This window comes from Entelurus aequoreus, linkage group LG07 (genome assembly GCF_033978785.1).
Source record: "Entelurus aequoreus isolate RoL-2023_Sb linkage group LG07, RoL_Eaeq_v1.1, whole genome shotgun sequence".
In the NCBI taxonomy this organism is placed as follows: Eukaryota; Metazoa; Chordata; class Actinopteri; order Syngnathiformes; family Syngnathidae; genus Entelurus; species Entelurus aequoreus.
In genome coordinates, this window is record NC_084737.1 from 64,508,795 (window position 1) to 64,522,057 (window position 13,263).

Sequence of the window (13,263 nt, forward strand, 5' to 3'; positions counted from 1 at the left end):
TCGGGGTTGAGGTGGGGGGGGGGGGGGATGTAGGGGTAGCGGGGATGTATATTATAGCGTCCCGGAAGAGTTAGTGCTGCAAGGGGTTCTGGGTATTTGTTCTGTTGTGTTTATGTTGTGTTACGGTGCGGATGCTCTCCCGAAATGTGTTTGTCATTCTTGTTTGGTGTGGGTTCACAGTGTGGCGCATATTTGTAACAGTGTTAAAGTTGTTTATAAGGCCACCCTCAGTGTGACCTGTATGGCTGTTGACCAAGTATGCCTTGCATTCACTTGTGTGTGTGAAAAGCCGTACATATTATGTGATTGGGCCGGCTCACAAAGGCAGTGCCTTTAAGGTTTATTGGCGCTCTGTACTTCTCTCTACGTCTGTATACCACTCCGTACAGCTTGCAATCAGGTTGCACGAGTGGGCAATTCTCGGCGCTAAATTTGCATGTACATAAAAAACGGCTCCCAAACCAACGGCTCTCCACTGGGAACCGGTTGTCATCATTCACTCAAAGGAACCGTTAAAAATGTTAGATTTGTTCGCGAGAGTCACATGTCTAGCGTCTATTCATGTACCGGTATGTGTATGATGGACGCATAGTAAAATGGTTCAGAACCATATCCCTAATGGTTCCCATTAGGGATATTAATCTTCGGGCACCACGAGATTTGATTTGATTCTTGGGGGTAATAACAATTTGATTCATCGATGTCCCATTGGGGTTGTGAGTTTTTCCTTGCCCTTATGTGGGCTCTGTACCGCGGATGTCATTGTGGCTTGTGCAGCCCTTTTTCGACACTTGTGATTTAGGGCAATATAAATAAACATTGATTAATGATTGATTGATTGATTCGGATCGATTCTCGATTCAAAATCGATACATTTTAATAACATTGGGTGCTAGATCTATTATTAACTACATTCCTCCATAAAATAGATAAACAGCTCTGATACATTTCTCGAATAAGCGGTAGAAAATGGATGGATGGATGAAAAATTGTTTTTGTTGAGTAAAATTCTACCCAAACATTTAATAAAGTTGGGAAGACTATGTCTCCCGGCTGGTCTGGGAACGCCTTGGGATCCCCCGGGAGGAGCTGGACGGAAGTCTGGGCTTCCCTGCTTAGGCTGCTGCCCCCGCGACCCGACCTTGGATAAGCGGAAGAAGATGGATGGATGGATGGAAATACAAATAAGGCAGAAAGAGAAGTATCCAACACTTCTCTTCTCTAAAGTAAATCTGTACAGCAGATATAGATCATCTACATTTGTCTGAGTGGCTGGACAGGACAAATAAAAAATACTTTAAAAAAAAAAATACATTTTAGTTTTTTTTAAACGATTAAGAAACGTTACAAATAAGAATCGCAATACGTTCGAAAACATTTTTTTTTCTTACACCCCGAGTTCCAATAATTTTAATAATAAAAATCAGCATACTTAAAGCAGCACTAAGTAACTTTTCAACCTTCATCAAATATTGTCTTAACTATTGGGATGATACATCGACTTACAACACATTGAATTACACCTCTGTCATGGCCTATCGTTTTTACTGACACTTAGCCACTTTGAGGAGGGTGGCAGGAACCCTCCCACACAAAAAACTACAAGTGTGCTGACTTTCTTTACGGCATTCATCACTCCCCCTTTCCCCATTCGTTAAAAGATGGAAGTCGATGCGGACGCCTACCTGCAATTACTGCTATCATGGCCGAAGCTCCAAAACAACCAAAGAAACGAAAAGTTTTGTCTGAGGAGCCAAAAAACAATGAAGGCTACCCGGATAAAAAGGACAGTCAAGGATCAAAGCTCAAAGACGAGGGATTGTGCCTTGCTTCTGTCCCTGCTAAACTAGTAAGTGACTTTTGATGCACAAATCAAAATAATAATGCTAATGTTAGCTATCCGAAATTTGGGTGTAGCAATAAACAGCCATCGTCGTGATAGTTCCACACTACTTTTTTGAAAAAACTCTCCCGTCTGTCTTTCTTTGCTTTACCTGCATCCACCCTGATACATTCTTGGTAGTAGTGTCATGTGTGTAGAAAAATCCAAGATCATTTATTGATAGTGTCTGTTATTTAACATCAACATCGCCATAGAGACGAATATTTGTGACGATATTACATCGGACATCATGTCAGTGTGACGCTATATGCGCTAGTACTCATGGGAAATGTGGTATTCTTCTGGCAAACCACTACCGCTGTGGTCCGCTGGCGGCGCCAAAGTCAACCAAAGTTCTTAAGTGGGGCTTTAAGTGTTCAATATTTCAGAATAAATTAATTACGTATATTTCGAAAATTAAATTTTTACTTACTTACTGTATTGGGACTTTTGGTATCGATTTGTCACTAAGTCAATACAGCTGTGTCATCAACACTGACATCGTTGTTTTGACTTCAAACCTCATAATCATTTAATTATTTTGGGATGTTGCCTAAAAAAGTTATTGTAAATAAAAGCAACTATACCAAACAAACATTTGGTATAAATTGATTAAAATAACCCCCTTAAAACTTTCAATTACACACAATTATTGCAGAAAAATAACAAGAATGCAACAATGTCAAGAAAACAACATAAATAACTTGTTTCATGCAGGTGCAACAAAAGTATCAATCCCATCGCGCTAGTATCAATTTGATGCCATACACACCTCAGTATCGATGCTATTGATATTTAGACCACCCCTACATTGCAGTACTGTTCTTTGACCAAAAACAGATGTAACGGTTCTAATATTTTTTTAAGAAGTTAACGTCACCAGACGTGGGCCAAAAGGATATCTCATTTATTTTGGAGCTTCTAAACGATTTTTCTTTGCGCCAACAGAGCATTCACAATTACAGACAATCATCACACCAACGTTGACCTCAATGTTCTTACATTCGTAGTAATAGCTACAGGAGAGTACACAATATATGCAGTCAACAATATACACGGACACAGAACACAGAGAAGGGTTACTTCGGTCAAGACGAGTGAAACCATCTCTCGTACAAACTGTAAATGTTTTGAGGTAATGTAGACTTGCAACACTTAGGACCAAATATTTCAATATACACTTTATTCAAAGCTTACTAGGTTATTGACTCACATTCAACCTTTAAGGGGAATTGTAAAAACTCTGTTTTGTTTTTTTTAATAATATATTATCTTAGGTCCAAAGATGAACTAGTACAGTGAAAGTTTCAATCAAAGACAAAGAATAGTCATTGCATTACACCGCTAACTCTGCACAGTAAGGTGAGACAAACTGTTTGTGTGCAAAGTCTGATAAAATGCATTTTTTTTGGCAACAAAATTAGGTATGAAAAGGAGGTGGATCAGGGGAAATGAACAAAAAAAAAAACCGACAGGGGATTTTAAAATGGAACAGCTCCAACAGAGTGAGTTGGTAGACCAGGTCAGAAGAAAGAGTCCTGTGTTTTTTTTCCCTTTTGTTTGGGAAGCCTCGATTCCATCAGTCACTTTAATCACACGTATTAGATTACACCACGGGTGTCTAAAGTACGGCCCGGGGGCCATTTGCGGCTTGTTGCTCATTTTTTAACGGCCTGCGGCACATTCGTTAGCATGCTAATTTTTCTTTGCTAATTTTGCAGGTATACACTTCAATGTCAAATAAGTTTATTACTTGATGAATGATACCTGTTAACATGCTAATGTAATTATGCTAGCTTTTTTTTTGAGCTAATTTTTGTTGGCATACAACTCAGTCATATTTTGGTACATGCTAACATTAGCATTTTTTTAGGAACACACTTCAGAGTAATATATTTTGGTACTTGATGCATGTTACAGTAAGCATTTTAACATGCTAGATTGTTTAGCTAATTTAGCAGGTATACACCTGAGTGTCATATATTTTGGTATGTCACTAATGTTAACAGTAAGCATGCTATTGTTAGCATGTTAATATAGTACTGTTAGCATGCTCGTTTTTTTTGGTTTTTTTTAGCTCATTCTGCTTATATTTTTGTTACTTGATGCTATCTGGGCCAGCGTGCTAGCTGTTAGCATTTTAGTTCGGTTTTGCCTATTCATCATTCACAAAAAGTTTCTAACAAAAGAGCATTTTGTGGTTCATTAGAAACAAATCGATATACTGTACTGTTTTGAAGGTGAAAACTACCGAAATGGCCCCCCGGGTTCTTTGATTAGTCAGTGTGTGCCCCTCAGCTAAAAAAGTTTGGGCACTCCTGGTTTACGTGATTGTGAACGTGTGTGCAAGTTATGGTGCAACTATAAAAAAAAATAATTCCTAACTGCATACAGAGCGTCGACACTGATCAGCCATACCACTACAACCTTCACCCAAATACTGAACTGGAACTATAACAGCTCTGACAAGACCTTTGACCAGGTGATCTTTGACATCAAACTTGGGTTTTTGTTTTGTTTTGGAAAGAACCTCAGTTAAATTGAAATGTGTAGACTTTAGAGACCACATTTAACACCAGGAGCTTGAGGTGTTACACACAAAAGATCCCGTATGTGGTAATTCTCAATGTTCTGTTGCAACAGTCCCCAAGTGATACTGTCTCCATGGAAGGATATACATGGTCTGCAATCATTTCTAAGCGTCAAACAACAATCTTAAAAACCCAGTAGAACATTTTTCAAAAGTATCAGACTGCCCATGCCAACGGTTTGCAAGAAAAAAAGCCGAGACTAATGCCAACATTGTTCCATGGTCCTGTTGTAGGCACTTTGGATCTTCTGCACATGGACACACTAACTGACCTGCAGCTATATGGCAAACTGACGACTAAAGTTCGACTTTACATCCTACAAATTACCCCATCGGTTGACCGGTTGTCCTTCTCCAAATATCTTTCGGCAGCTCCTGCATATGTCAACTTTGAGGATGCCCACGTATCAAAGTCTCACCCACTGATGTGTTATTCCATTCGCCCTTACGAGATCATAGCGGTATGGCTGTTCAATGTGTGTGTATGAGGGACTCTGTTACTGTATGCAGTCCATGACGTGGATTTGCAGCGTGTCCATATCTGGAGCCTGGTACTGGCACTTGGGACAACGGAAGTCTGGCAGCTCCTCAACTCCCGCTGCTCCATGATCACCGACCTGCCCCGGGCCTTGAATGCGGTACGACGGCGGGGGTGCCGTGTTGAAAGCTCCAACTGAAAATACACCTGGGGGAAAGGTTAGGCACAAGTTACATTGTCTCTGCAGTGAATAAGTAATATCACCGTTGTGTGAAAGTGTACACCTATTTCACTCCTGAGTAATGGCCGGCGGCGATATTGATCCGATACAATATCAGCACAGATCATAGTACAAGATGATTTTGTAGTGCAGAATATTAGAAAAGGTTTAATCAAGTGAATTTAGTCAGAGACCAACGATAGGAATGGAAAACACAAAAGCTTAGGCTTTTGCGTTTTAAGGTTTTTTTAGTGACACCTAGTGGCCACAATAATTCATGGACTTAAGCTCATGCAAAATAAGTTGAATGATGCGGACACGTTTGTTACTGAATACTTACTAATACGCTTCTGCCTTGGAGACTTTGTATGTGTAAGTAATATGCAACTATAATTATTTAATACTTGTTTATTTTGACAAATGTGCTGTTTTATTGTTCAATGATTATCATTGATGTCTAGCTAGTGTGCTATTGTGTGCTTAGCTGTTGCATAGCTGCTAGTAGCCTATAGGCGAGCATGTTTACCTTTTGTAAATTACTTTAGTAAAATAGGAACAATTGTGTACTTATTGGAGGACTTGTTAACTTGCTGTCCAGCTTTGAAAAAGTAAGCACTCTGCAGGACTGCTTGTATCGCACACAAGTAAACACGCTGTAGGACTGCTTGTATCGCACACAAGTAAACACGCTGTAGGACTGCTTGTATCGCACACAAGTAAACACACTGCAGGACTGCTTGTATCGCACACAAGTAAACACGCTGTAGGACTGCTTGTATCGCAAACAAGTAAACACGCTGTAGGACTGCTTGTATCGCAAATGATATCGCACCCAAGTAAACACATTGCAAGACTCCATGTATCGCACATGATATCACACACAAGTAAACACGCTGCAGGACTGCTGGTATCGCACATGATATCACACACAAGTAAACACGCTGCAGGATTGTTTGTATCGCACATAATATCGCACACAAGTAAACACGCTGCAGGACTCCTGGTATCGCACGTGATATCACACCCAAGTAAACACAGCAGGACTGCTTGTATCGCACATGATATCACACCGAAGTAAACACGCTACAAGACTGCTTGTATTGCACATGATATCGCACACAAGTAAACACGCTGCAGGACTGTTAGTATCGCACGTGATATCACACCCAATTAAACACACTGCATGACTGCTTGTATCGCACATGATATCACACTGAAGTAAACACGCTGCAAGACTGCTTGTTTCGCACATTATCTCACACACAAGTAAACACGCTGCAGAACTGCTGGTATCGCACATGATATTGCATACAAACACGCTGCAGGACTGCTTGTATCGCACATGATATCACACTGAAGTAAACACGCTGCAAGACTGCTTGTATCGCACATTATATCACACACAAGTAATCATGCTGCAGGACTGCTAGTATTGCACATGATATATCACTCAAGTAAACACGCTGCAGGACTGCTGGTATCCCACATGTTATCGCACACAATTAACACGCTGTAAATAAATGATAAATAAATGGGTTATACTTGTATAGCGTTTTTCTACCTTCGAGGTACTCAAAGCGCTTTGACAGTATTTCCACATTCACCCATTCACACACACATTCACACACTGATGGCGGGAGCTGCCATGCAAGGCACTAGCCATCAGGAGCAAGGGTGAAGTGTCTTGCCCAAGGACACAACGGACGTGACTAGGATGGTAGAAGGTGGGGATTGAACCCCAGTAACCAGCAACCGTCCGATTGCTGGCACGGCCACTCTACCAACTTCGCCACGCCGTCCCCAGCCCTGTAGGGCTGCTTGTATCGCACATGATATCGCACACAAATAAATATGCTGCAGGACTGCTTGTATCGCACATGATATCACACCTAAGCAAACACGCTGCAGGACTGTTTGTATCAGAGCAGTTAGATCGAAGCTTTTTAGATGCAATATCATCCCATACTTGTTTTTGCTGATAACAGATCAGGATGCCGTCAGTGGAAAGTATTGGACAGGTTTCCTTTTGAACGTGATCCGACCCCGGCCCCCACACCCTCATTCAAACATAAGTTATTGTTCCATCAGTCTGTTTGGTTACCACGACTCATTAGAGACATACCTAGTGGAGCTGGAATATGTGGGACCCGTGCCGGAAAGTCCTCCTGGTGTCTCAGCTTCATTTGCTCCATGCGTGCCCTGAAACAGTCCCAAATGTAGACACCTTCAACAAATGCCAATCAAAGATCTTGTCCCCAACAAAGTGATCTTATTTTAACTCCGTGCCAAGATTAGGGGTGCAAGATAAATAATTATCGGACGGATATGAGGAATTATGACATCCTACTCAGGATGGACCAGCTCCCAACAAAATCCACGGTTCGAATCTTGTCCGGTTGGGGTTCGGTTCAGTGTACATTGTCCAAAGCTTTTCCACAAAAAGCCTCACAATGAAAAAATCATAAGATTTGGGCGCCATTTTGATATTCTTCACTTTTAAAACCAGTAAAATATACAGTGAAACCCATCGATTTGAGAACTTTTCGATTTACGAACTTTTGGTCAAGCCAACTATGCCTACATTTACAAACCATGTCTCTGTGTACAAACTCTTCATTCATTCATTTATTTTGTGTCATACCTGCAGGCAAAAAAAAGCAGGGCGCAGCATTTTTGGGGAGTCGCAGCCCTCCACGCCACTTGCTGCACAGCACTGTACACTACTAATCACTTCTCAGTGCTTCAGCGTGTGTGCCTTTTTGTGTTTTTCACCTTTTGACTAGTATTGTCCATTTTGCTAATTCAATACAAGTCCCAAAAAGAGAACTTTCCAGCATGGAAAGAAGGAGGGAATCAACTATTTGCGAGGAGTACATTAATGGTGCTCACAAGTATAGAAAAATCGACAAAGCAGGTACCATAGCAAGTTTTAATTGTGATTAAACCAGACTTTTCTGGAAAAATATGCCAAAGCAGACTTCTTTCATAGCGGAGAAGAGCTACTCTCGTTCAGCACGCGTGCACATGCACACATGACCCCTACTTCTCTCCCTCTGTCTGCTTCTTTCTCATCTAACTCCTCCTGTGCCAATGGTAATGTGGATGGATTTTACTTTTTTAAATGCTTATTGTTGTAGCAGTATAGTTGTTCCGTTAAGAATTTTGGTGATTTCTGATAGTTTGTGAGGGCACCAATGGTACTTCTGTGTATGTGTGAGTGTTGGCAGAGCAGCGCATACTGTTGTTTTGGCTTGTTAACAAAGAGAAAGTTGATCAATCACCCCCTTGTTTTGTTGGTTTGATATACAGTACTGACAGCACTTTATATAGTATTTCCACATTCACCCATTCACACACACATTCACACACTGATGGCGGGAGCTGCCATGCAAGGCACTAGCCATCAGGAGCAAGGGTGAAGTGTCTTGCCCAAGGACACAACGGACGTGACTAGGATGGTAGTCGGCATACGGGCAAGTTTTTCCTTGCCCGTATGTGGGCTCTGTACCGAGGATGTCGTTGTGGCTTGTACAGCCCTTTGAGACACTTGTGATTTAGGGCTATATAAATAAACATTGATTGATTGATTGATTGTACAAACCTTCACTAAAATATGGACTTTTGTCCAGGCTGGAACCCATTATTCATATTTACATTGTTCTTATGGAGAAATTTGCCTCACTGTACAAACTTTTCTATTGACGAACACTGTTCAAAAACAATTACATTTGTAGATCGAGGTTCCACTGTATTATTTTTTTAAAGGAAAAAAATGCCGGCATGTCAACTTTGTGTTATTATCGTCACCATTTCAACTATTTCCTGTTACATTACACCTGTTTGCTCTTCTATTACACTTTTCATAGGTTAGGAAAAAAAATGTAGTAAAAAATTAGCTGCGAGCAGCACTTTGGACTTATAGGTTTACCATAACTCAGGGTCACTTGCTGCTTGTGAAAGCAGGTACCACATGTAGCCACGTGGTTAAAATGTGATTATTTGTGCGGCCCAGCCTCACTACGACTCCACCTCTACCCCCAGTTATACAATGTATGAAGTGTTTTAGGAGCATAGGAAGTGTTGTAAGTGTGTGTGAAAGCTGTGCAGAGGGCCTATGAAGACAAATAAAAACCACATGGACGTATGGAACGTAATGCAACAGTAATCGACACAACTAACCTTATAACTTATTCAAAACAGCGACATGGAATCAACCTCATATACATATACAGTGTACAAACCCTGTTTCCATATGAGTTGGGAAATTGTGTTAGATGTAAATATAAACTAAATACAATGATTTGCAAATAATTTTCAACCCATATTCAGTTGAATATGCTACAAAGACAACATATTTGATGTTCAAACTGATAATCTTTTTTTTTTTGCAAATAATCATTAACTTTAGAATTTGATGCCAGCAACACGTGACAAAGAAGTTGGGAAAGGTGGCAATAAATACTGATAAAGTTGAGGAATGCTCCTCAAACACTTATTTGGAACATTCCACAGGTGAACAGGCAAATTGGGAACAGGTGGTGCCATGATTGGGTATAAAAGTAGATTCCATGAAATGCTCAGTCATTCACAAACAAGGATGGGGCGAGGGTCACCACTTTGTCAACAAATGCGTGAGCAAATTGTTGAACAGTTTAAGAAAAATCTTTCTCAACCAGCTATTGCAAGGAATTTAAGGATTTCACCATCTTCGGTCCGTAATATCATCAAAGGGTTCAGAGAATCTGGAGAAATCACTGCACGTAAGCAGCTAAGCCCGTGACCTTCGATCCCTCAGGCTGTACTGCATCAACAAGCGACATCAGTGTGTAAAGAATATCACCACATGGGCTCAGGAACACTTCAGAAACCCACTGTCAGTAACTACAGTCGGTCGCTACATCTTTAAGTGCAAGTTAAAACTCTCCTATGCAAGGCGAAAACCGTTTATCAACAACACCCAGAAACGCCGTCGGCTTCGCTGGGCCTGAGCTCATCTAAGATGGACTGATACAAAGTGGAAAAGTGTTCTGTGGTCTGACGAGTACACATTTCAAGTTGTTTTTGGAAACTGTGGACGTCGTGTCCTCCGGACCAAAGAGGAAAAGAACCATCCGGATTGTTATAGGCGCAAAGTTGAAAAGCCAGCATCTGTGATGGTATGGGGGTGTATTAGTGCCCAAGACATGGGTAACTTACACATCTGTGAAGGCGCCATTAATGCTGAAAGGTACATACAGGTTTTGGAGCAACATATGTTGCCATCCAAGCAACGTTACCATGGACGCCCCTGCTTATTTCAGCAAGACAATGCCAAGCCACGTGTTACATCAACGTGGCTTCATAGTAAAAGAGTGCGGGTACTAGACTGGCCTGCCTGTAGTCCAGGCCTGTCTCCCATTGAAAATGTGTGGCGCATTATGAAGCCTAAAATACCACAACGGAGACCCCCGGACTGTTGAACAACTTAAGCTGTACATCAAGCAAGAATGGGAAAGAATTCCACCTGAGAAGCTTAAAAAATGTGTCTCCTCAGTTCCCAAACGTTTACTGAGTGTTGTTAAAAGGAAAGGCCATGTAACACAGTGGTGAACATGCCCTTTCCCAACTACTTTGGCACGTGTTGCAGCCATGAAATTCTAAGTTAATTATTATTTGCAAAAATAAATAAAGTTTATGAGTTTGAACATCAAATATCTTGTCTTTGTAGTGCATTCAATTGAATATGGGTTGAAAAGGATTTGCAAATCATTGTATTCCGTTTATATTTACATCTAACACAATTTCCCAACTCATGGAAACGGGGTTCGTATGTTTTTTACAAGTATATACATATGCATATATATATATATATATATATATATATATATATATATATATATATATATATAGGTATATATATATATATATATATATATATATATATATATATATATATATATATATATATATATATATATATATATATATATGTATGTATGTATGTATATATATATATATATATATATATATATATATATATATATATATATATATGTATATGTATATATATATATATATATATATATATATATATATATATATATATATATATATATATATATATATATATATATATATATATATATATATATATATATATATATACTACCGTTCAAAAGTTTGGGGTCACATTGAAATGTCCTTATTTTTGAAGGAAAAGCACTGTACTTTTCAATGAAGATAACTTTAAACTAGTCTTAACTTTAAAGAAATACACTCTATACATTGCTAATGTGGTAAATGACTATTCTAGCTGCAAATGTCTGGTTTTTGGTGCAATATCTACATAGGTGTATAGAGGCCCATTACCAGCAACTATCACTCCAGTGTTCTAATGGTACAATGTGTTTGCTCATTGGCTCAGAAGGCTAATTGATGATTAAAAAACCCTTGTGCAATCATGTTCACACATCTGAAAACAGTTTAGCTCATTACAGAAGCTACAAAACTGACCTTCCTTTGAGCAGATTGAGTTTCTGGAGCATCACATTTGTGGGGTCAATTAAACGCTCAAAATGGCCAGAAAAAGAGAACTTTCATCTGAAACTCGACAGTCTATTCTTGTTCTTAGAAATGAAGGCTATGCCACAAAATTGTTTGGGTGACCCCATATATATACACAGTATATATATATATATATATATATATATATATATATATATATATATATATATATATATATATATATATATATATATATATATATATATATATATATATATATATATATATATATATATATATATATATATACATTTATTCAGGTCACAAGGGCATCTGAATCCTAAAAGGTTTGAAAGGACACTTCTTGACTTCCTTAGATTGTGGACAAAAAGTCACAAATTGCAGGGCACTGACTGTCCTCCTCGTGACCACATTGACTGCATGCATTTGACTGATAATGGCAGAGCATGAAAATGTTGTACATTTACCGGGATGTGGCTTCTTGTTTGTGCCTGTCAAGCTCAACCAAAGTCTGAGTTAGCTGATCCTGCAGCTCCTCTTTTTTCTGGTTCAGCTTCTCTCTTGCTTCTCGTTCTGCCAGGAAGTCTGCCTTGTAGATCTCAGCCTGAAACAACAGGAATATGTGAAATTAATAAATGCAAAGAATTAGGGATGTCCCGATTAACATTTTTGGCCTGAGATCCCGATCTCTTTTTAGGGCCAAATTTGATACTTTGACAATAGATAACAGAAGTGAAAATGTTGTATAGCAAGTAACTAATGTAAACACAGTAACACATTCTTTATCAATCTTATCTTATTAGTGTATAATTCATTCATGTTAGTGTAAATCCAATGATATTTTAAAATTGGGCTATTGAATGTTACACACATATATATATATATATATATACACACACATACATATACATACAAAGCCTGCTCAGTGGCTTTATGGTTAGAGTGTCCGCCCTGAGATCGGTAGGTTGTGAGTTCAAACCCCAGCCGAGTCATACCAAAGACTGTACAAATGGGACCCATTACCTCCCTGCTTGGCACTCAGCAACAAGGGTTGGAATTGGGGGTTAAATCACCAAAAATTATTCCCGGGCGCGGCCACCGCTGCTGCCCACTGCTCCTCTCACCTCCCACAAGGGGATGGATCAAATGCAGTGGACAAATTTCACCACACCTAGTGTGTGTGTGACAATCATACACACTAACTTTTAGTTAAAGTTAAAGTACCAATGACATTGGTACTTTAACTTTAACTTTATTTTTAACAGAATAAAGTGACTAGTGCACAATAATTAAACAAAAACCCAAACTACTATTGGCTCCCATTTGGGTTTTCCTGCTCTGAGACGTACTTCCTAACTTTGTAAACCATAACATGAACCACCAAAAAATTATTTTGTAATAATAAGAACCAGAAAATATTGATCGAATCACTTTAGTATCGTTTATAAACAGATACTACACTAGGTATTGAGCTTTAGCAGTTAGCTTCTTGTGTCATCCTGCTCATGCTTACTTAAAAATGCGCACTCAAACATGCAAAATGGTTTCCTTGGCTTGTTAGTGCATGCTGATTTTAGAAATAATGGACA

At 39.2% G+C, this 13,263-nt stretch overlaps 1 protein-coding gene across 4 annotated transcripts in view; it reads right to left on the bottom strand.

The window, feature by feature from the left end:
• Nucleotides 1-2,749: 2,749 nt before the first annotated feature.
• ikbkg (inhibitor of nuclear factor kappa B kinase regulatory subunit gamma) overlaps nucleotides 2,750-13,263 on the bottom strand; it is a 41,026-nt gene continuing 30,512 nt past the window's right edge. For 3 of the 4 annotated variants that reach the window (XM_062054212.1, XM_062054213.1, XM_062054214.1), the window contains exons 12-14: nucleotides 12,142-12,278; nucleotides 7,293-7,369; nucleotides 2,750-5,157 (exon numbers count right to left, since the gene is read on the bottom strand). In XM_062054212.1, the coding sequence (XP_061910196.1) occupies nucleotides 4,970-5,157; nucleotides 7,293-7,369; nucleotides 12,142-12,278 (402 nt within the window). In that variant the 3' untranslated portion in view covers nucleotides 2,750-4,969. The remainder of the gene's footprint in view (nucleotides 5,158-7,292; nucleotides 7,370-12,141; nucleotides 12,279-13,263) is intronic. The other variant, XM_062054215.1, reaches the window with a different exon arrangement.